Below are 23,833 nucleotides of genomic sequence, written 5' to 3' on the forward strand. Positions count from 1 at the left end.
CGTGCCTTTTTGTTCACCGAGAGATTTACTCTCTCTCACTTTCCTGACTACAGCTCTGAAATCTCATGTTTGAAAGGACATCCCCGCCCCCTGGGTCTGGTAATTCACTCTCCCTCTCCGGGCCAGATCCCAGACCTGTCCTTTGCAAGACTTATTAAGCTTCCCCATCTGTCAAACAGAGATAACAATCGTGTTTATGTCACTGGATTGTCATAAAGTACTTAACTCAGAGTCTGGCAGTCGGGGAATTCTCATTGGCTGATGTGAATATTCAATCATATATTTTTGCTCATATGGAAATGGAATGGCCGTGCTCACGAAGGAGAGAGGAAAGAACCTTTCCAAGTCCAATTGAATACTACACCACACATATCTTTTTAAAAACTCCATGACTTTGAAATAAATAGCAAACATAAAGACATTGATTATGGCCCCCAAAAAAGATTGAATTGTCCCAATAAGTGATGAGGATTCTGCACCCAATTCCAACACGTACGGGTTGTTTTCCCCACACCACCCAGCACTTCTCCGACACCAGCTGGGTGTCCTACAACTTAATTCAATTTGGACACTACCCATCTGGAGGTAGCGTCAGACCCCAAGGTTAAGGGCTCTACAAGGCCACCCACCCCCCACCAGCCGTCATTTGCAAGCCCAAGTTGTCACCTGTGCTCTGACCCACTGGCTACAGTTCAGAGGTTCTAAGGACTTTGGGTTCTATTAATTTGCTAGAGCAACACACAGAACTCAGAGAAGCATGTTACTTACTAGATCACTGGTTTATTATAAAAGGAAATAACTCAGGAACAGCCAGATGGAAGAGATGCACAGGGCAAGGTGTGAGGGAAGGGCGTGGAGCTCCCATGCTTTCTGAGCACCATTCTCCCCAAATCTGCACGTGTTCACCAACCCAGAAGCTCTCCAGACCCTGTCCTTTTGAGTTTTTATAGAGGATTCATTACACAGGCACGATTGATTAGATCACTGGCCATTGGCGATTGATTCAACCTGCAGCCCTTCTCACCTGCCCAGACATCCGGGGAGGGACCAGAAGTTCCAACCCTTTAACTACGTGGTTGGTTCCCCTGGCAACCAGTCCCCATCCTTTGGAAAGGAGGTTCTTTCCAAAAAGTCACCTCATTCACCTAACAAGAGACACCGTTATTGCTCTCCCCACTTAGGAAATTCCTAGAGTTTTAGGAACTCTGTGCCAGGACCGGGGGACAAAGACTGAAAATCTATTTCTTATTACAAATCACAAGATCACAGTGACCCAAAATTTCGTTGATAATTTAGCTCTAGAGCTTAAAAATCTTTTCCAGCAGTTGATTGGGGTTTTTTTGTTTTTTTAACATCTTTATTGGAGTATAATTGCTTTACAGTGTTGTGTTAGTTTCTGCTGTATAACAAAGTGAATCAGCTATACACATACATATATCCCCATATCACCTCCCTCTTGCGTCTCCCTCCCATCCTCCCTATCCCACCCCTCTAGGTGGTCACAAAGCACCGAGCTGATCTCCCTGTGCTATGCAGCTGCTTCCCACTAGCTATCCATTTTACATTTGGTAGTGTATATATGTCAATGCTACTCTCTCACTTTGTCCCAGCTTACCCTTCCCCCTCCCCGTGTCCTCAAGTCCATTCTCTACATCTGTGTCTTTATCCCTGTCCTGCCCTTAGGTTCATTAGAACCTTTTTTTTTTTCTTTTTTAGATTCCATATATATGTGTTAGCATATGGTATTTGTTTTTCTCTTTCTGACTTACTTCACTCTGTATGACAGACTGTAGGTCCATCCACCTCACTACAAATAACTCAATTTTGTTTCTTGTTATGGCTGAGTAATATTCCATTGTATATATGTGCCATATCTTTCTTATCCATTCAACTGTCAATGGACACTTGGGTCGCTTCCGTGTCCTGGTTATTGTAAATAGTGCTGTAATGAACACTGTGGTACGTGACTCTTTTTGAATTGTGGTTTTCTCAGGGTATATGCCCAGCAGTGGGATTGCTGGGTCATATGGTAGTTCTATTTTTAGTTTTTTAAGGAACCTCCATACTGTTCTCCATAGTGGCTGTATCAATTTACATTCCCACAAACAGTGCAAGAGGGTTCCCTTTTCTCCACACCCTCTCCAGTATTTATTGTTTGTAAATTTTTTGATGATGGCCATTCTGACCGGTGTGAGGTAGTTTTGATTTGCATTTCTCTAATGATTAATGATGTTGAGCATCCTTTCATGTGTTTGTTGGCGAACTGTATATCTTCTTTGGAGAAATGTCTATTTAGGTCTTCTGCCCATTTTTGGATTGGATTGTTTGTTTTTTTGATATTGAGCTGCATGAGCTGCTTGTATATTTTGGAGATTAATCCTTTGTCAGTTGCTTCATTTGCAGATATTTTCTCCCATTCTGAGGGTTGTCTTTTTGTCTTTTTTATGGTTTCCTTTGCTGTGCAAAAGCTTTTAAGTTTCATTAGGTCCCATTTGTCTATTTTTGGTTTTATTTCCATTTCTCTAGGAAGTGGGTCAAAAAGGATCTTGTTGTGATTTATGTCAGAGTGTTCTGCCTGTTTTCCTCTAAGAGTTTCATAGTGTCTGGCCTTACATTTAGGTCTTTGGTCCATTTTGAGTTTATTTTTGTGTACGGTGTTAGGAAGTGTTCTAATTTCATTCTTTTACATGTAGCTGTGCAGTTTTCCCAGCACTACTTATTGAAGAGGCTGTCTTTTCTCCATTGTATACTCTTGCCTCCTTTATCAAAGGTAAGGTGACCATATGTGTGTGAGTTTATCTCTGGGCTTTCTGTCCTATTCCATTGATCTATATTTCTGTTTTTGTGCCAGTACCATACTGTCCTGATTACTGTAGCTTTGTAGTATAGTCTGAAGTCCGGGAGCCTGATTCCTCCAGCTCCGTTTTTCTTTCTCAAGATTGCTTTGGCTATTCAGGGTCTTTGTGTTTCCATACAAATTGTGCAACTCTTTGTTCTAGTTCTGTGAAAAATGCCATTGGTAGTTTGATAGGGATTGCATTGAATCTGTAGATTGCTTTGGGTAGTATAGTCATTTTCACAATGTTGATTCTTCCAATCCAAGAACATAGTATATCTCTCCATCTGTTTGTATCATCTTTAATTTCTTTCATCAGTGTCTTATAGTTTTCTGCATACAGGTCTTTTGTCTCCTTAGGTAGGTTTATTCCTAGGTATTTTATTCTTTTTGTTACAATGGTAAATGGGAGTGTTTCCTTAATTTCTCTTTCAGATTTTTCATCATTAGTATATAGGAATGCAAGAGATTTCTGTGCATTAATTTTGTATCCTACTACTCTACCAAGTTCATTGATTAGCTCTAGTAGTTTTCTGGTAGCACCTTTAGGATTCTCTATGTATAGTATCATGTCATCTGCAAACAGTGACACTTTTACTTCTTCTTTTCTGATTTGGATTCCTTTTATTTCTTTTTCTTCTCTGATTGCTGTGGCTAAAACTTCCAAAACTATGTTGAATAACAGTGGTGAGTTTGGGCAACCTTGTCTTGTTCCTGATCTTAGAGGAAATGGTTTCAGTTTTTCAGATTGGGTCTTTTTTTTTTTTTTTTTTAACATCTTTATTGGAGTATAATTGCTTTACGATGGTGTGTTAGTTTCTGCTTTATAACAAAGTGAATCGGTTATACATATACATATGTTCCCATATCTCTTCCCTCTTGCGTCTCCCTCCCTCCCACCCTCCCTATCACACCCCTCTAGGTGGTCACAAAGCACCGAGCTGATCTCCCTGTGCTATGCGGCTGCTTCCCACTAGCTATCTATTTTATTTATTTTGGTAGTGTATATATGTCCATGCCACTCTCTCACTTTGTCACAGCTTACCCTTCCCCCTCCGCATGTCCTCAAGTCCATTCTCTAGTAGGCCTGTGTTTTTATTCCCGTCTTGCCCCTAGGTTCTTCATGCAGATTGGGCCTTTTTTAAATGAAAATATTACTGTGGCATAAACTAGACAGTTCAGGGTTTCAAAGCAGCTGGAGTTGAGTGTGACCATCTTCCTGCTGTAGCCTTTCAGATCATAACCGAGTTTCCCATGGGCCCCTGCAATCCCGGGCTTCCCTCTGAGGTGAACTAGGCCCCGAGGCTGTTGAAAGGACCTTCGTTTGCTGCAGCCTTTCACCCGCTCACCTGAGACCAGAATCTATTCAGGGGCCGGCCGGCCGGGTGCGTGCAGTCTGCGGGGTGTATACGGTCCCCTGCCAGTGAGATTGGCAGAGAGATGCCCGGCTCATGACTCATTCCCGGGGTGTGCTCTGATGACAAGGAGTGAAAGGATTTGCAGTTTGGGGAACAAGATAGCCTCAGAGAGAGAGCCCAATCGCACAATCTTACCCACTTTGAAGCAAAATGTAGGGACTTACGTGCACTTTCCTGGGGAGAAAAAAATCCGTGGAATCCATCAGGTACTCAAACAATGACGCCCAAAAGATGAAGAATCGTTGCTTTAAAGTGGGATTTCTCAGCCTCGGCGCTGCTGGCATTCAGTACGTTGCAGCATCCCTAAATGCAACCAAAAATGTCCCCAGACATCGCCAATATCCCCGGGGAGCCAACATGGAGAGCCTGCTTTAAAGGCTGGCTGGGGGTGGAGGGACGGGGGTGGAGGGGTGGGTGTGGAGGGCAAAAGGAAAGTGAGAGCGAGAGAAATGGGGGGGGGGGGCAGATAAATAAGGCCTCCTGAGCACCTGGTAACCCCTCCTCAACCCTCCGCTGGCCCGGCTGTGACCAGGCAGCACATGGAGGTCACCAGCAGCGCAGAGGCGTGTGACCTGCCTTTGCTCCCCCAGGGGCCAGCGGGTGTGTGAGACTGAGCCGCTCCTGGGCAGCGTGGGCCACGAGCCCCACACGGATGGGGCCCCTGTGTGCCGTGCGAGCCTTTCTCCCGAGTCAGGAGGTTTATTGTTGTGAAGACATCCCGTGATGACCAGTGGAAGACCGGCCTGGCTGAGGGCACAGTGGGGGGCGGTTCTTAGGGACACAGAACAGTGAGTGTCCTGGGGCTGCCGGAACCAATGACCACAAACTTGGGGGGTGGGGTGCTTAAGACAACACAAGTTGATTCCCTCCCAGTTCTGGAGGCCAGAAGTCCAAAGTCAAGGTGTCAGCAGGGCCGCGCTCCCTCTCAAGGCTCTAGGGGAGCATTCCTCTCGCCTCTTCCAGCTTCTGGGGCCTCCGGGTGTTCCTGGGCTTGTGGCCGCGTCCCTCCAACCTGTGCCTCGTCTTCACGTGGCCTCCTCCTCTGTATGTCTCTCCTCTTCTCATAAGGACACCAGTCATTCTGCTTAAGGCCCATCCTAATCCAGTGTAACCTTATCTTAACTTGATTACATCTGCAAAGACCCCATTTCCGAATAAGGTCCCATTCACAGATACGGGGAGTTAGGGTGTGGACGTCTCTTTTGGGGGATACCAAGCTACAGAGCTGAGACTCTGCACAGGGGTGTTAGCCCAGGAGTGGGGTGGCTCATGCAGGACCCCTAGAGGTACGGCAGTGGGTGGGGGAGGCATGGCTCGTGGCTGGAGGGCAGAGCAGGGCAGGTGGTCTGGGGGGGACAAAGCCTTGGCCTGGCTGCCTCGGTGCAGGGCCCGGGATGTGCACGGGAACCCTGTGGGGTCCTGCCAAGATGCAGGCTCTGACTCAGCAGGTCTGCATGGGCCCTACACTGCGCTTCTAACCTGCTCCCAGGGCATACGACGCGCCCGACCCTGGACCATACTTGGAGGTGTGAGGAACGTGCAAGCCTGTTCCCCATGAGCCGTCAGAAACATCCCAGGGAAGGGGCCCGCAACATCCACGCAAGCCCCTGATCCACCATTCAGTGCCCCAGAGGTAGCACCAGACAGAGACCCCCGTACTGGGTACCCTGGGCCAAGAACTGTGGAGAGGGAAGTGATGGGTCTGGAAGAAACGCGCTCATAACCCTCATTATAGGATGGATAGAGGTTGAGCCTGGCCAACAGGCTCTAACCATAGGTTCCCCACTGCTCCCACCCTCCCTCCCCCGGGCACCGCAGGCTCAGGGGAACCCCATGTGAACACTGCTTCCCTGCAAGAGAGGGGCCCTGGGTGTCAAGTTAGGGTCTGGTGCCTGATCCAGAGGACGGCCCCCAAAGTCGGTTTCACACATGAGGGTCCAAGAGGGGTGTCCTGTCAGAGACCCCCTGGGACAACACACGTGATAGGAAATGAGGGAGGAAAAGGTCGTGGAGACAGGCGGCCCAGGCCTTCCTTCTCAAGGAGACCCTCCTCCCACCCCACCACCCCCCCCCCCCCCACGGCAGTGGGGTCAGCGTCCAGGGTTCCCAGTAAACGGACAAGAGCAGCTTGTGGCCAACACGTTTCCTTGCAACTGAAATCCATCAGCATTTTTCAAGTCCAGCCTCAAAGCTGGGACATTATTTATGTCCACTGGCCATTGCCAAGAAGGCCACACACTAAAATGCCGGCTGTGTGCTGGGGGTGACCGAGGCCCACACTGCCCTGAAGTTGAACTTGACCCCGGCTTTGGCAGAATTGTTAAGGCCGCGGACACGCGAACCCTGTAAAATCAGTTTGCTTTCATGCTGCTCTTCGGGGCTCCTCTCCTCGCCCCGGGGCTGGTGGGCTGTTGTTTCTCCGTGTTCCTACCCGAAGCTGGTGTGGGCCGTCGTGGCATCTGTTTCCCATCTTTGTGGATGTTGCTTTTGAAAAGCAAGTGAGGAACTGACTGCGGGAGGATGGGTGCTGCTTCCACACCAAACTTTGGGATGCACCGTCAGGTGGTGAGTGTATCTGAGCTCCCAATGAGGCTCAGACCCCGCCTGGCCCCTGTGAGGGCCACGTGTGCAGGTCCAGACCCTGCTCAGCCACTGGCCGAGCAGCCTCAGGCAAGTGGCTTCCCCCCTCTGGACCTCAGTTTTCCCATCTGTAGAATGGAGGTGATGGCACGTCCTTCCTCCTGGAGGGGTGGTCATGGGACAGGCAGGGGGACGTGTTTCTTGCAGTTTCCAGCTGAGGTTTTGCAGGCATGAGCTGGCTTCTGAGGCGGCTCTGGGGCTTGGATAAGCATGGTGATCAGCACAGAGGAGCGGTCCCTCCTCGCAGGCTGGGCGTTGGGGTGGGGGTCCTTGACTTTGAGGAACCTGAGGTCTAATCCCGACATCTGCATGTATAAGGACAAAGGCGCAACAGACATTCTCAGGGACTTGTCAGTTTGGAAGCAAACCCCAGCCCACCTGGTGTGGGCGCCCTAGCCTGCCATGTGGCGCAGGGATCAGATCCCTTTACAGAGGGAAGGAACTGAGGCTCTGAGAGGCGGGGCAAGGAGACCAAGGCCACCGGGCCAACAGGGGCAGGGCCAGCACTTGAACCTGGGTCCTGGCTCCCAGTGTCACGCTCTTTGCCCTGAACCATGTGGTCTTCAGCCCCCCACTGCCATCCCCAGGCTTAGTGCCTCTGCCATGAGCCTCTCCTACAGTGGGATGTTAGGGGCCATTGTCTAGTCCTGAAGCTCTCATTTCTCCACAATTCCACCATTACGCATTTATTTCTTTGGCCCGAAAGATTTTATGTCTCTTGAGTCTTAAGTGCTGAGGCTTTTACACACCCCACCTGACTTCCTTTGGGCCTGTCTTGGTTTTGTGGAAGCATACTTGCTATAAAGTGAATTCTGGACACTTTTTAAAAGTCATGTCTTTTAAGTTCCCCAAGGGCAGCTCTGCCCAGGTCCCAAGTAGTCGGGCTAAAATCTGTGTCATTCTGGCTGCAGTTCTGACATCCTCCTGTGTCTCTAGGCCTGTGGTGTGCCAGAGTCAGCTCTTTCTGGCTCATCAGGAATTCTGCCAGCCGGGTGTTAACACTTTGGTAGCTTGAAATAGACCATGGCGGGAGTATGTACACTGTGGAAATTGGCAAATGCTGCAGCTACAGATCAGGGTTGGTTTTTTCTTCCTGAGAGCAGGGGGGCTGTGGAGGGTTGCATACCTTACTGGCATCTCCTTACTGGCATCTCCCTGCTATACGCCCATGTGTCTCCCTTTCCTTGGAGAGGTCAAGTACCTTCAAACGTGTCTGTTGAATTTTCACTTCTCATTATGACACTTTTTTTTATTTCTGCAAGTTCTGTTTGGTTCTTTTCCAAGTTGGCTGTGTCATTTTTTAATAGTTTCCTGTCCTTTGCAGAACCTTTCTGTCTTGAGGTTTATTTCTTTAAACAAGGTGAGCACAGCTGATTTATTATCCATATAATCCTCTCAGAATCCCAAGGCTGAGGGGGTCACTTCTACTGGTTCTCCTCCAGCTGTCTTCCATCCTGGTGGGCCTGGCGCCCTTGCCCACTGGCCACCACCCTTATGTAGCCCATGATGGGGTGGGGGGCGGTGGTTCCCCAAGCCCAGGAGGAAGATGCCCTTGTCCAGAAAGGCTTGCGTTCGTCACATCTGAGGGCAGTATAGACAGAACCACCTTGAGCCAAGGTCACAGGCTGAGGTGCCCAGACCCACTAGGGCGTGGCCTTTGGGACCAGGACTTCTCGGGGTGGTCCTCATCCCCTCCTTCTCCTGCTCAGCACCAGGACTGCCTTCCTTGTAATCCCCAGGGTTGGAGGAGGGAGCCCTTTCTGGGTCACCTGAAAGTGTCATGTCATGGGGGTCCAGCTCCATGGGGGAGGGTCTTCTGTTAGACTCCCCATCTGGGGCGGGCCTGGGGCAGAAACCTCCCTCCCCCCTCCAGCCCAAGTGTCTGCATCGGTAGAAACCCCTTGGATGGCATGATCTAGGTTGCTCCTCTGGGTCTTCTCAGGTCTTCAGCAACTTTAAGACATGCCATTTATTTTATTTATTTATTTTGTCCAGCATTTGGTGGCAGGCCATTGCGGGACCCTGACGCCTGGCCCTCCCCACGCCCACGCCATGGTGCATGGCCCCGGCAGTTCTGTGGCCTCCAACCTCCCCGCACCAGAGGGACCAGAGTCAGGACAGAACCCACGGCTCCAGGGCATCTGGCTCAGGGAGGGGACCCGGCGTCTCACGATTTCTTCCTGGAGGGGCCGGGCTGCCGTCAGGCCGGGCACCAAGGTTTAAAACATCCCATATGTGTTCTTATCCAACTGGTCCCACGACCCCTTTCCCCAATCCTGCCAGATATTTCCCTGGGAGGGACCCCTTTGCTCACGTAAACGGCGGAGCGTGTTTTCCCAGGGAGGCCGGCCCGGGCACTGGTCCTTGACCACCATCGAGAGAACTCTCCACGGACTCGGAAGAATATATTTTGGGTCTTTGCATGCGGCTGAGCAGTGCGCACAGAGATAAACTTGGGCCGTAACGGGAAAGAGGGGGTCTGCCGCAAGGGGCCGTCCGTGGTCACTTCTCGGTCATTTCATGGTGCCCCCGGGGCTTCCTGGAGCTGGGGAGGCGGCTTCAAGCTTCTTGGCCAAAGGAGTCCATGCAGGCGTGGTCTCACCAGCCTCAGGGTCACGGAGAGAAGCCCCAGCCCCAGCCACGGGGCTGGATGGAAGTGCTAGGAGCATCAGGGACCCCCCCCCACCTGTGAAGCAAGCCTTGTACTGCAAAGATTTGCAGCTGAGCAAAAGGGGGTTCAGAGAGGTTGAGTCACCTGCTGGAGACAACACAGCAGCCCGCCAGGACTCGGACCCAGGCCACCCAATCCATGGCCTCCCCCGGTGCCCACCCGACCTGCCCCTTGAGGACAGCAGGAAGATCTGGGTTCCCCTTGCCCGAGCCCCCGGGCTGCCTCCTCTGGTCCACACTAGTCCACGCGTCCGTTCCCAAGCCCGCGCACTGAGTCCCCAGCCCTGGGCCGTGGTGTCAGGCTCCAGGCTCCCTGCAGGTGTGCCCCACGCCAGCCAGCACACCTCGAGCCTTGCACATCTGGTCCCTGTGCCCGGGCACCCTGGTCCTTGAAGCAGCCTCAGGACCCAGCTCCTGGACCTGCTTCTTCAAAGCTTCCAGCCACTTCGATAAGCTCCCTGCACCAAGCCCTGTGAGGCTCTGACCTGCCGCTTCATGGCGAGTATCGTGGGCCAAGTGGCAGCTCCAAAAGCTGTCCTCCTGGAACCTGCAAATGTGACCTTATTTGGAAGAAGGGTCTTGGCAGATGTAAGTAAGTTACTGATCTCTGCACCAGATCTTCCTGGATTCGTGTGGACCCTAAATCCAGTGACGGGTGTCTTTGGAAGAGAAAAGAGAGGGAGACTTGAAACTCAGAGCCACACAGGGGAGAAGGCTTGTGCAGATGGGCACAGAGGTTGGGGTGATATGGCCACAAGCCCAGGAAGGCGTGGGGTCCCCGGCGGCTGGGCAAGGCGAGAGGGCCCCTCCCCTGGAGCCTCTGGAGAGAGCGCGGCCCTGCCCACACCTTGGTCACAGACTTCTGGCTCCAGAACTGGAAGGCAATGAAACCGTGTTGTTAGAGCTGCCCAATCTGTGGCCATTGGCTGCAGACTGCCCTGGACACCCACAGTGAACTTGCAGAGTGTGAACCTCTCGGCTCCAAGGTGAGGACAGCGGCATGGTCACCCTCACGGGCCTGTCGTGAGGCTAAATGAGTGAATGCGCACAAATGCCTGAAGCAGGGACTGGCACGTAGTGAGCGCCCGGTGGGTCTCAGCCTCCCCCTCCCCCCCCTCGTCATCATCATTGTTAGGGGACTTCATCCGCTCGTTCAGTGGACACGTGGGGCATCTGCACTGCCCCGACGTGGGCAGCAGGGCCAGGGAGCTGGGAGGCTCCGGGCAGGACTCGCCTGCCTGCTGGGGCCACATAGACAAGGCCTGTGCGGTGACACTGAGGCCCCAGGGAGAGGCTGGCTCTTTTGTCGTGGGGGGCATGGGGGCCTCTGCACCAGCGATGGAGAGGTGAGCCGGAGTTCTCCCAGCAGCTGTGGCCCTTCTCTCGAGGTGAGGAAGGAGCCCCACATGGAGCTTGGCATCCGGGAGGGTCCCCTTGCCCAGGCAGGGTGTGGGCAGAGCCGTCTGTGGCTCTCCACGCGGACAACCAGGAGCCCCACGTCTCACTGGGGGCCGAGGCTGGCGCTGGACGAATGTGTTTGGACCACTGAGGATTTTTTCTTAAAAATCAGTCCCAAGTGACTTTGACTCCGTTGCTTTTTGCCAAAAACCTGCAGTGATCCCATGAGCTGGGTACACACTGAGGCTGGTGACGGGACCTGGGGCTCAGCGCCCAGCGCAGACCCGAGTCAGCGCCACACTGAGTCCCGAGTGCCGGCCACACACACCCCCTGCCATGGCCTGGCTCCCTTCTGCCAGGACCCCCGGAATTGTGGAAAGGTGAAGTGGGACCTCAACCTGGGGGCCCAGCGTGGGCTCCAAGCCCCTGGGGGTCCCCTTGAGACGTCTGGTGGACTGAGGACCCCACTGCCATAGGGCGGCTCTGTCTGAGGGGAATATTGTGTTTCTTTGCTTTTTGTTGCAATGGGGCACCCCAGTTATCTCGGGGTGATTGGGAAGTCTGCTGGTGTTACCTGCGTCTTAGATGGGGAAATGTGTTATCGCCGCATTGATGCTATTCGCTCAATAAAGGGGATCTCTTAAACACGAAATGTACGGGGAACAGAGAAAACCAGAAAAATAGAGTTGTTGGGACGTGTGTGGTCTCACCCACGATTAAGAGTGTGTGTGGCCTGCATGTGAACCCGGGTTCCCACACCCGCCAGCTGCAAGATGCCAGGCCCCGACTTTCCACCCCCAACCTTACTGAGGAGTAATTGACAAACATAATTGTGTATATTTAAAGTCTACACTGTGATGACTTGATGCACATAGACACCGTGGAATGGTTACCCAGATCAAGGTAATTAACTCGCCCGTCACCTCACACAGTTAACTCTGTGTGTGTGTGTGTGTGTGCGTGTGTGTGTGCGCGTGCACACGCGCTGAGAACACTTCGATCTCTCAACACCTTTCAAGTATACGATACCATATTAGTAACTAGAGTCACCCTGCTGTTCATTAGGTCCTCAAAACTTAATCTTATAACTGAAAGCTGGTACCCTCTGACCTATCTCCCCATCCCCATCCCCACACCCAGCCCCTGGCAAACACCGTTCTACTCTACACCGTTTCTATGAAATCAGCATTTTTTTAGTTCTACATATAAGTGATACCATGCAATGCTTGTCTCTCTGACCCATTTCACATAGCAGAATGTCCTCCAGGTTCATCCACGTTGTCACAAATGGCAGGATTTCCTTCTTTTTTATGGGTGAATAATACTGCGCTGTATATGTCTACCACACTTTCTTGATCTATTCATCTGTCCAAGGACACTTAGGTTGTTTGTGTATCTTGGCTGTCATAATGCTGCAGTTAACATGGGGGTGCAGATCCTGGTGTCATTTCCTTGGGATAACTACCCAGAGGTGGGATGGATGGATCATATCGTGGCTCTAGTTTTAATTTTCTGAGGAACCTAGGCGGTGACTTACTCTCTCAAGCCTCAGTGTTCCCCTCCGTGAAGCGGGGCAGTGGTCCTGCCTTTCCCATCGAGCTTTGGAGTCAGTTCTCGAAGCTCTTAGCTTGTGCAGTTCCTGGTGGGGCAGCACTCAGGGACCCTCGGCTGCCCAGTCCTGTCATTCAGACACGCTGGACCAGAAGTGACTCGTCCAGGTTCACAGCAGCCTAGTGGGGGAGGAGGGCTGGACTCGAATGCAACGTTGCCTCGAGTCCTCTCGCATTAGGATAAAGGCAGTGCTGACCCAGGGAACCCGGGGGGTGGCCGGGTCCAGACGGAGGTGTGTCCTGACCCCACAGAGATGCCCAGAGGGGACCATCTTCACCATCACCTCCTCACCTCTGCTTGGGCACCCCGGGGACACCGAGTACATCCACTCAGTCGAAGGGCCTGGGCTCTCAGTTGTGGAAGGCCTTCTGTGGTTCAGGCTGCTCTGGGGCCCCTCGGCTACCCCTCTGAGAACTTCCCAGGTGTTGTGGGATCCGGGACCTCCCTCCAGGCACCCTCCCGGCTGTTGATCATTCCCGTGGGACCCGGCGGGGGGTGCGGGGGAGCCCTCTCAGCCCCGCAGCTTTCTTCCATCATCTGGAAGGAGGGGATTGTAGCAGTGCCTCAAAGCATCGTCAGAGGAGCCATGAGGTGACAGGCAGAAGCAGCTGCCCAGTAAACGGTAGTTGCCCCCGAGGGTGAAAATGGTTTTCAGCCCCAAACATCTGCCCACGCTGATCAAGGACCTCTCCCCTCTTTCTAGACGAAAATTCACGGGGTTGGGTTTGTAAAAATCCACGCACCCTGGAACGTGCTGTGCAGAGAGGCTGAGTTTTTGAAACTGAAGATGCCGACGAAGAAGGTGAGTGGTGTCCCTACTCCACAGGGGTCGTCTCGGGGATGCCCGGCAGGAAAGCGTCATCGGGAGGGTCTGAGCTGTTACGAAAGCCCAAGGGAGCTTCAGCCGCCCCCGGGAGGGCAGGAGGGCTCCCGTGTCCTGCGGGCGGAGAGTATAACCCGCTCCCCCAGAGATGCCAGAGGAGCCCGGGAACTTCTCACAGATACAAACACAGTGAAACTTCCCGCTCTGACCGTTCGTACTTTCAGTATTTCAGCTAATTTATCAGACTCACTTTAATTCCATTTCCTCGCTTGCTGGGGTTTTTCTTCTTAATCTCTGACAGCTTCGGGCTGGGAAGCAGTCTGCCAGTGCGTCCGAGGAGCTTAGCGAGGCATCGGGGTTTACTTTGGTCCTTGGGGAGGAAAGCCGGGGGGGGATGAAGCTGTTCTCGGCAGCAAGTCAGCTCCCAGCTTCTCAAATCCGCCAGAATCCTCTGGATTACCTCTTTTTAAACAAAAGTGAAGCTGGGGGAAGTTCTCTGGAATGTACTAGAATTGCCCTTTTGGCCGGGATCTCCCGAAACTCTGAGCTTTCAGGCTCATCTAGAAGCGCGGGCGTGGAGGGGGCATTGCGGCCCATCCCCACCCCCCCGTTCCCAGGCCGGGCCGTCTCTGTGGTGGGGGGCTAGTTCCCTGCCCGTCTCAGCATAGAGTCCCAGAGTCATGGCTCAGCAGATGACATGCGTCCCCCTTCCCTGCCTCGCCCGCAGCTGTATCACATTAATGAGACCCGTGGCCTCCTGAAAAAGATCAACTCTGTGCTCCAGAAGATCACGGACCCCATCCAGCCCAAGGTGGCGGAGCACAGACCCCAGACCACAAAGAGGCTCTCCTATCCCTTCTCCCGGGAGAAGCAGCACCTGTAAGTGGGGACACCCCCCACCCGCTTGCCCCTTCCCGAGGGCCCCCCCGCTGTGTGGTGATTCCACCCCGTGTTGGACGTGGTCCTCTGAGGCCAGAGGGGGTTCTCCATCCCCCAATCAAGTGGGGATTTCAGCCCCTGGAACATATTCGCATAAGAGCTTGTGGTTCTTGAGCACAGAAGAGGCCCTGGAAATAATATCCAAGGTCATTATTAACTGAGGAATTAAGGGGACAAGTCTTGTCCTGCTGGGTGGCACTTGGGAAAACTGGCTTGAGCCCAGGTGCGGGAAGGCCTGGGTCTGGGATTAAAGCCCCAAAGCAGTGGCCTGGGTACCCGCCCCCTGCCCTGCTCTGTCCCTCTTGGGATGTGTCCCGAGGAGTTGGGTCTGGTTAGCTGCACCTCCTGAAGGCTGCCGAGCTCTGGGAGCCAAGAACCGAAAAGCAGCCCCAGCTGGAGTCCTGAGGCCCCAGAGACTCGCAGCCAGTGAGGTTGCCTGGCAGGGCTGCACCTATTCTGGAACCTTCCCTCCTCCCCTGCTCCTGAGGGGCAATGAGGCGTAGCCACCTGGGTCAGCGGCAGCTGCAAGGCCTCCTTGGGGCCTCACTGGGCAGAGCTGGAGCGAGGGCAGGGGTGGGAATAGAAAGCTTGGAGTCTGGGAATCCTGTGGGGCTAGGATGACAAGCTCTAGGGGATGGGAGGCTCCTGGACACCCCTGGTCCCACGGGACATGAAGAGCCTCGGCTCAGAACTGGGGCTTCCGCCCTGGCCAGGGCGTTAGTCACAGGGCCGGGGCCACATGCTTCACTCGCTGTTTCCCGATCCTCCTGGGGATAAGACATAAGAGAGAAGGAAGTGGCTCCGGCCCAACTCCTCCCACCAGCACCAGGACCCAGGCCCCCGCGCATTAGAGGGAGACGCCCTCTTTCCATGACCCCCAGGGCCCTGGCCACCTCCCTTGGCACCCCCTGCCTTGCCAGGCTTGGCTCACCTCCAGGCTCTGGGCCACCCCCAGCCCCGAGTCGCCCTCCCCGGCTCTACCCTGAGTGTGTTGGGAGTCGGGTAATGTGTTCCAGAGACATCCCTCTGCCCTCAGGAAGACTTAGGAAATCTCTGTGTGGCCCAAGCCCTCCGGACGGAAACCATTTGGAAATTATAGGGAGACTGCCTTAAATAGTAAAGTGTCCGATGGTGGGATCACCCCAGGAGTGCTGCAGCAGAGACTAAAATCTGCCCCCGAGGGTGTCATTGGAAGGAAAAGGGATCCTTGGCGAGGGAGGTCTGACCTCAGTTGCCCCTGGGGTCACTTCCCACCCACGGGGGTCTCCCAGCCTCCCCGAGGTGTGAGGGGATGAATAGACTCTTCCAAATGCCCAGGGTCGGGTCACACCCGGCTGCGGACAGAGCTTCGATATCACGGTCACCGCTCATGGGGGTAGCGTGGTCCCCCAAGGCCTCGGAAACCGGGAGCGCTGACTCCAGTGAGCTGTGTCTCTTTTTGTTCCCAAAATTTCAACAGATTTGACCTGTCTGACAAGGATTCCTTTTTCGACAGCAAAACCCGGAGCACGATAGTAAGTATCGCTCACTCGTGGGAATCCATAGCTCCCCAGCAAGGTGGCCCCGGGGAAACGGGATGATAATTTCATTTCAGCCAAGCTCCTCTGGGTGGAAGGGGCTCTAATTGTCTGTAACAGAAATAATTAGAATAATAAAACCAGCGGGCTTCGAGGGACCCGGGGGATGGCCGGGGTGGGGCAGCAGGGAAGAAGCAGAGGGATTCCAGACCAGCTGGGTTATTTCAAAATGTTCCCGCATCTTTGCAGTTCCCAGCATGCCTCTCCAGCCTCCTTGCCACTTGCCCTTAGTGGAATCAGTACGTCCCTGTCTCTCTGGAGGTTTGTGAGCAGGCAGGCCTGGCAGGAGTGATGGGGTGGTGTAGGCAAAGGGGCGAGGGTTTGGGTAGATTTCCAGAGCTTTGCCAGACGAGCAAACTGTGGTTTGAAATCTGACCAGGCCGCCTTGCCCTACGCCAGGTATTGGCTTAATGTTTATCCATCGGCCGCCAAGTTGTCCGCCAGCCAAGCTGGGCTGTGCGCGGCTCAGGACCCAACTTCTATCTAAACAAGTATTAACCTCACAGCCAAGCTGCTGCTTCTCTCTCTTCCTGGCCCAGAAAGCCCAGCCTGGCGAGGAGAGGGGCAGGGCTGGGAGGAGGAGGCCGCTTGACCTTGAGCAGATAACTGCCCCTCACAGCCACGTCCTGAGACTGGCAGGCACCCGGGCACAGGACAGTGAGTGGTGTAGGCCGCCTTGGCGTGGGGGGCTCAGGCCACTGCCTGGACAGACAGAGCCCGGTCCCATCAACCCTGTGTCCCCTCCCAGCCTAGCGACTGGCAAACGGGACGAGGTGGTGTCCTGCTCAAAGGGCAGCCGTGCGCCCACACCAAGGGTAACCTGGATGCAGTGCCGGGAACACAGCCGCTGCTGTGGTTTTTATTATTGACCATGTTACTGATGAAATTAGCAATTAAATCTCATTATAATAAACAATGAGGAACTCGTTTGTGCAAAAATGTCAGCAGCCAGTGTAGCTCGGGGCTGACATGTGGTCCAGGAGAGGTAAGTTCTCCCTCTCGGACACCGACCCCTCGGGAGAGCCAGACGCAGTTGAACCTGAACGGTTTCACTTTTTCTCTGTCATGTTGGGATGGGAGAGAATTGGAATGGCCAGCTGGGGAAACTGAGGCACGTGCTGTGTTTCCATACGTATGTGCACCCCAGTTTTTACATTATCTGGAGCCACCAGGATGCTCCTGGAAGCACAGGGCAGGGTGCAGATTCGTAAATTCATTCTTTTTTTTTTTTCTTTTTTTACTTTATTGTTTTATTTTATTTTATTTTTTTGGCCACACCATGTGGCTTGAAGGATCTTAGTTCCCCGACCAGGGATCGAACCCGGGCCCCTGGCAGTGGAAGTGCGGAGTCCTAACCACTGGACTGCCAGTGAAGTCCCCGTAAATTCACTCTTGCTGTCGGGGTGGTGGCCTGGGGTTGGGGGGCATATGTGAATGGAAGCTCTTAGGCCCCCTCTCGTGGAGAATCCACTTTAAAATTGAGCTCAGACCGTGATCCCCAAGTCACAGAAGGCAATTCTGCCCGAGCCAGTGTTAGCTGAATGATCCATGACTCCGATTACCTCTAGGGTGGGGGGCACTCTCTCCCAGAGACCCTGAAGGCCTGTTTGTAAAACACCAATGCGCCAGAGAAACTCTTTGGTGACTCAAAACTTTGCCCTTGGTTAGTTGGACCCTGTGGTCTTGAGACCCAACGTCCTTCTAGACAAAGATATAACAGTCCCTCCTGTCTCCTTCCCTGTGCTCCTAGCATATCGGGGCAGCCCAGTGTGCAGGCGGGTAGGAGTCGGGATCAGCAAGGAACAATGGGAAAGGACCTGAGGTGCTGGTCTTAGGACTTGGATTTTCAGCCTGTAGGCACTAGGGAGCCATAGATGGTTGTGGAGGAAGGTCCTAGAAAGATCACTGCCAGAGGTCAGTCATGGAAGGGCAGATGGAGGGTGGATGTGGGATCACAGGGGTGGTTGTGAAGGGGGGCTGTGGCTGCACGTGGAAGGGAGGAGGTGGTTATGGGAGAATCAGCAAGGTCAGGATGAGGCCACCGATTAGATTCAAGATGTGCCAGGGAGAGAGCCAGCTAACTGGGTCATTCATTCATTCATCAGTCCATTACTGAGCACCTGGTGTCTGCCCAAGATGGGCGGGGGGTGAGGGAGGCAACAGGCACATGGCAGGGGTGAGTAATCCGGGACAAGAGAGCAGCATTGGGGAATTCCCTGGTGGTCCAGTGGTTAGGACTGGGCCCTCCTCTCTTTCACCTCCAGGGCCCATGTTCATCCCTGGTCGGGGAACTGAGATCCCTCAAGCCGAGTGGGGCGGCCAAAAAAAAAAAAAAAGAGAGGGAAAGAGCAAAGTTAGAAGGCAGAGCAACAGGGACGGTGTCTGCTCGATGACCTGTTTGTTAAGGTGGCTCTGTAGCCATTTAGCTCTCAGGGGGAGAAGCGCTTCTGGCAAAAGAAACAGCCAGGGTGAAGGCCCTGTGGCCTCAGGAGAGGGTTGGCAAGTGAGGCGGGGCAGCCAGGAGGCCGGGTTGCTGGGACAGGGCTGGGCGGACGGAGAGGAGGAGAGAAGGTCAGATGGCCCAGGGCCTGGGGGGCACTGGAGGGTGGGACCTCGAGGGGGTCTCGGGGGGTTAGAGTGCTCTGACCCACGCATCTATGGCACAGGGCTGATTCTTTTCACCCCATTTTGCAGATGGGGAAACTGAGGCACGGGGCACGAGGTAGATAGCCCAAGACCACACGGCTACAAGGACGCAGACCCAGGCAGGCAGACCCCCAAGCCGGGACTCCTGAGGCAGCGAAGTGAAATGTTTTGTTCGTAAAAGGGGCACAGGTTTCTAGAACATTCAGGGCCACACCCGAGAGTGATCCTATCAGCGGAGTCCTCACGCCTCTGAATTCCAACTCACCTCTCAGCCAAAAGGGGTGGAAATCCACCACCAGGGTGCACAGGACCCCCGTACTCCTGAGCCCAAGCACGGTGTGGGCCTTTCGAGGTGACCTTGTCCCCAAGAACGCAAGTCCTGACCCCATCCTTGGGGGACGCAGGAGGCTGGCGCTGGTAACAGTCACCACCTCCCTTCCCGGTGACCCGTGATGGAGTAGCTCTGGTCCCCCCTTGTCTCCACAACAGGTCTACGAAATCCTGAAGAGAACAACGTGTACCAAAGCCAAGTACAGCATGGGTAAGGGCGTGCTTGGGGCTTGAGCTCAGCACTCATCTCGCTGTGTAATCTTGCCTCCCCATCTTCTCCGTGGGAGGCGGGTGGCCGGGCTGGGGTTTTTTAGAGGGTTTTGATTTAAGCCTGGTGTAACAGTCTCAGGCAGGAGGGCCGTTCCGGGACCAAGGGGCGGTTTTACAGCCCTATTAAGCACCAAAGGATCCTCCTCTCTGGCTTGAGGCATCTGTGGTGGCCTGTGGAGCCTCTCAATGCAGAGGCGGTAAATCCTGGCTGCTGGAAACTGGAGGGTGACCAAGGGGTCCTGACCCTCTCTTGACCTTTACAGTCCAGGGGGAGGTAGTTAGGGTTCCAGCCAGGGCAGCAGCCTGATGCAGCAGCCAGACACGCACACAGTCTAGAAGGTGCCCCACCCCGGGCCGTGGCCTTGCTGGAAGGGGTGCCCCTCGACGTGTGCCCTTAGGCGGAACCTGCCACAAAACCGTCCCCGCTGGGCTCCTAGGGTACCGGTTTACAGAACACCTCAACCACAGGTGCAAAACCTTCTCGATTAAAGCGTGCAGAGGGAACCACCCCCCCGCCCCCCCCGCCCCCCCCCCGCCATGCAGGTCCCTTGCCCACCGCCGCAGGCTGAGTTTGCTAAAGCAAAATGTTTCAGGGCAAAGTGATGCCTTTCCCCAGTCTTTCCCCCCTTCCTGTTGAGCTGCTTTGTGCCCCGCTGAGAGCGGAGCTCACAGCACAATCCTTCATGCTCTGGAAGCATCTGAAGCTCTGAGCCTGTGGTTCGAGGGCGCAGGGCAGGGCTGGTAAGAGCCTCTGTATCGGGAGAGATGCCCTGCCTATTGGCTTCCTGCGAGGGAAGGAAGGCAAGAGCAGGAGAGGACTCAGGTGCTCGCAGCCGAAGTCTGGGGCGGGCCCAGGATGTGGGGTGGGGAGGACGACACCTCCAGGGTCAGACAGACTGCCCAGGGTGGGCCAGCGGTCAGGCACGGGCCCGCCCTCTGGGCCTGAACTCTCTAAGCCCGTGTACTAAGTCATGGCGGGGGACGGACACTCAGGAGTCGAGAGGAGGCCAGGAAAACCGTCCCCGAGGGAGCAACATGGCCCCGGCCACCAGAGGTGGGGAGAAGCGTGGGTCTAGTCCCAGCGACGCATCTCAGAACTCAAGTCTCCCTTTAGCGTCCCTGTAGGGGCCCTTCTGGTGGAGACTCGTGTGGTTGCTGTGAAGGTTTGCAGAGAGTCCAGGGTCTGGCGCTTCTCAGCTAGAGCTGATCCCCACCCCGGGCCATGCTGTGTGTTCTGGCCAGTTCCCTGGCAGCGCTGGTTCCCAGTGCCGGTGACGAAGCAGAGAGATGGAGGGGCCTTCTCTGCACCCCATTTCACACTGGCCTTGTCTGAGAGCCCTCCTGACCTCCAGATTCATTGATGGGTTCGGTCACCCACCAGCCTCTGTGCCAGGAAGGTCCCTACCCTCAGGGAGTTTCCATTCTGGAGGACGAGAACAGAGGAGAGATGACTAGGTAAACCAGAACATAATCTTGCAGGTTGAGGGGGATGTAGTGATGGGGGATGTAGAACCAGTGATCAGAGGTCTTTCTGATGGGGGATGTAGAACCAGTGATGGGGGATGTAGAACCAGTGATCAGAGGTCTTTCTGATGAGGTGACATTGGAGGGGGTGAGGCTTCCGGATAGAGGGAGCCCCTGTGGCAGCACGGTGTTGAGAGCATTCTAGGGACGGTGAGAAGCCAGTGAACCCGAATCCGGCCCCTTGTTCATTTTTTACTGCAGCTGAACTTTCCATTCATGGGGCTTTGGCCACGCGCTCCCACCCGGCTCCGGTTTGGATTTCTAAGTGTCCCTAGGTCCCTGACCATTCCAGATCACTAGCTGAGGAGATGGTCTATTTTTAAGTGGATTTCAGGGAGTGCCTTTCCCACCAGTGTCACAGCAGAGTAGTCAAGAGTGGGCCGGTCAGGCCAATGAAAAATCTGACCCCCTTACCACCTAGAAAGCCTCTTCATCCAGGCAGAGGGTTCTGTGACCAGCAAAGGGCTTCGTGGAAACTCCTGGGCAGTACTGGCCCCCAAGGATGTGTGCAAAGCAAGATCAGATCTCTGGGAAGCCCCAGACCCATGCGTGGCCGGGCTCTGCCTTACCCCCTCACGACGCTGTCTTCTGGGGCTGGGTGCCCAAGCCCACACCTCTGGATTCTAGGAGGTGCAGGTGTGGTTATTTTTATCCTGCTCCCAGCGCGGGGCTTCAGGCAGCAAACAAGGGGCTCGGCCATCGTTCCCCTGCCCCCAGGAGTGCTAGACTGTGAGCGTGAGTGCTTTGCCCCCCAAATGCAGCTTTGACCCTTCCGGGCCCTTTTGCATGTAACTAATAGCCGGATGTGTAAACAGGGCAAGGAGAGGGAAGAAAGAAGGACTCTGCCCTTTTAAGTAAAAGGCGAAAATGTGGTAAATACGGTAAGTGCTCTGCCCCCGCGTGGGGCGCGCAGGCCTCCTCTTTGGCTTTTCCAATCAACCTAAAATCTAATTCCAAATTGTCTGTGTGTTTTCTGACACCATCAATTTTTCCATCCATATTTTTCTCATGATTCAGCTTTTCTAACCACTTACAATCCCCCTTCCTCACCTGCAGGTTTGCCCTCCAGCAGGCGGGGGTAGCTGGTGAATCGCAGGTTTGGGGGTACCTTCTTCCTCCCAGATGTAACTTCCTCTTGGGGTTTCCTCTGTGTCTTCCTAATTCTGCCAATAGAGCATGTTTTTATCATCTCCTAGTCGAACCCGGGGAGGAAACCCCAGAAAGGTGGTCGGGCTCTGTGCAACCAGGTGTGGCTCGCTTTGAGAAAATTCTCGGTGATTGAGACAGCCCTGGGACCGCTCTGATTGAACACGGAGCCGTCGGAGACCGGCCTGGTCCGTAATCCTCTCTCTGCCTTTGTTTTCAAGGCATCACGAGCCTGCTGGCCAATGGCGTTTACTCGGCAGCCTACCCACTGCACGATGTAAGTAACCTTGACAAACATAGTTCGTCTCTGCGCGTCATTTGATTCTCCAAACCCCGAGGGCCACACCCCCCAGGGAGCTCTGCCTATCCTGTGGTCGGGGCTTCCTGCTTTGGCGCTCCTGTAAATGTCAGCCGCTCACGGCCCTTCCTGGTTCCCCAGGTGGGGACCAGAATTACACACAGAGCCATCTTTTCTTACTGAATCATTCCACCAAGACAGGGGCACTTGTGGCAGAAACTCTGCACGGCCATATCTGAACCTCACAGCCAGCTGGTCCGCAAGAACTTTCCCTGGCTCAGTCTCCCCTACCCCGCCCCGCCCGGGCTCTGGCAGAATGACCAGAGAGCTCTGTTATGTATCTATTTCTGCAGAGCAAGTGGCCAGTTTCCTGAGCCGAATCTCCAAATCCCACTGGTATCCCCCTGACAAATATAGCCTGTGGCCACGGCCGCGTTGTCTTGGCTTGGGATAGAGAGAGAGAAGATTCTCTTCTTATTGTCTCTATGGAAACAAGGACTAGAGTTCAACGGGGCACTGGGGATGGGCCATGGGGCCTGAGCAGTGTGGGAACTCTGGACAGAGGATCTCTGGAACTTTCCAAATGTGTGTTACTGCAAAGGCTAGGAGAGAGAGAGGACAGGCATGGGGGCCCGGGGACCCAGATTCTAGTCCTGGCCGCTCACTCCTCTGTGACCTTGAGCAGAGACAGCCCCTGTCCTCTCTGAACCCCAGTGCCCCCATCTGCAAGTCAGAAATAATACCTGCCCTGTCCAGTTGCCAGGGCTGCAGAGGGTGTTAGCAGGAATTCAGAAACAGAAGGGCTTTCAGTAAGACATTGGACGAACGGGGGGTGGGGCTGGACAGCAAAGGGCTGTCCACGCAGACTGTTGACTCAGAGGGAAAGATGCTCAGCCGACCTGCCGCCGTCCCCCGTCACTCACTGTGAGGACTTGGGCTCAACTGATCCCGTTTTCCCACCTCTGCGCCTCCGTTCATGCTGTTCCCTCTGCCTGCGGCGCTCTTCCCTCCTCCTCTGCCTGGACAACCCCTCCCCAGGGCAAACAAAACATCCCCATGGAACCTTCCTTTCCCCGCCTCCCCGGCACGGTTGAGTCTTCCTTCCTCTCTGGACCTCCACGCTCCCTGTCCCACAAAGACAACACTGTTTGGCCACCGTTCATTATGCATGCATCTCATGAAAGCCTCTGCACCTAGTAGGTGCTCAATAAATGCAGTGTGGGGTTAAGTCGAGTTGTCTTGGTGATTGACCTGTTGCGGGATGAATGTTTCGAGGGAGGACTCAGACCCCGCAGGTCCCCGCTGGCGCTCCTGGCTTCTCCCTAGAAGGCGCCTTGCTCATCCGTCCCGTCTGTGCCACTCAGGTTTGCTCAGCCCCACTTGGCCTTTGAGCTGTCACTCCTGCCAAGACGTCAGGGACAGAAGCCGAAACGTTCCAGGGCCTCCCTGCCTGTTTGATTCAGCCTTTTAAGTCTTGAAAGGGAAAGGGGAAAGATCAACATTTCTGAGCACCTACTGTGTGCAAAGAACTGTGTCTAGTAGGAGCTTTATCTCATTTAATCTGGTGCAAACACGGAGGCTCAGAGAGCTTTAGTGACTCGCCCAAGTTCACACAGCCCCCGTGGAGGAGCTGGGGCCAGAGGCCAGCCCTGGTTGACAGCAGGCTACTCCACCCCTGGCTGCACCACCACTGCGTCCTCCCCTGGA

The 23,833-nt window shown here is 54.3% G+C and overlaps 1 protein-coding gene across 1 annotated transcript in view; it reads left to right on the forward strand.

Annotated features, from left to right (window-relative positions):
• ANO1 (anoctamin 1) overlaps nt 1-23,833 on the forward strand; it is a 90,279-nt gene that overhangs the window by 9,768 nt on the left and 56,678 nt on the right. Inside the window, exons 4-9 of the mRNA XM_068555710.1 lie at nt 13,277-13,375; nt 14,124-14,275; nt 15,795-15,849; nt 19,048-19,099; nt 21,498-21,563; nt 22,050-22,105. Of these exons, the coding sequence (XP_068411811.1) occupies nt 13,277-13,375; nt 14,124-14,275; nt 15,795-15,849; nt 19,048-19,099; nt 21,498-21,563; nt 22,050-22,105 (480 nt within the window). The remainder of the gene's footprint in view (nt 1-13,276; nt 13,376-14,123; nt 14,276-15,794; nt 15,850-19,047; nt 19,100-21,497; nt 21,564-22,049; nt 22,106-23,833) is intronic.

The sequence above is a fragment of the Eschrichtius robustus genome, chromosome 11, assembly GCF_028021215.1.
Source record: "Eschrichtius robustus isolate mEscRob2 chromosome 11, mEscRob2.pri, whole genome shotgun sequence".
NCBI classification, from domain to species: domain Eukaryota; kingdom Metazoa; phylum Chordata; class Mammalia; order Artiodactyla; family Eschrichtiidae; genus Eschrichtius; species Eschrichtius robustus.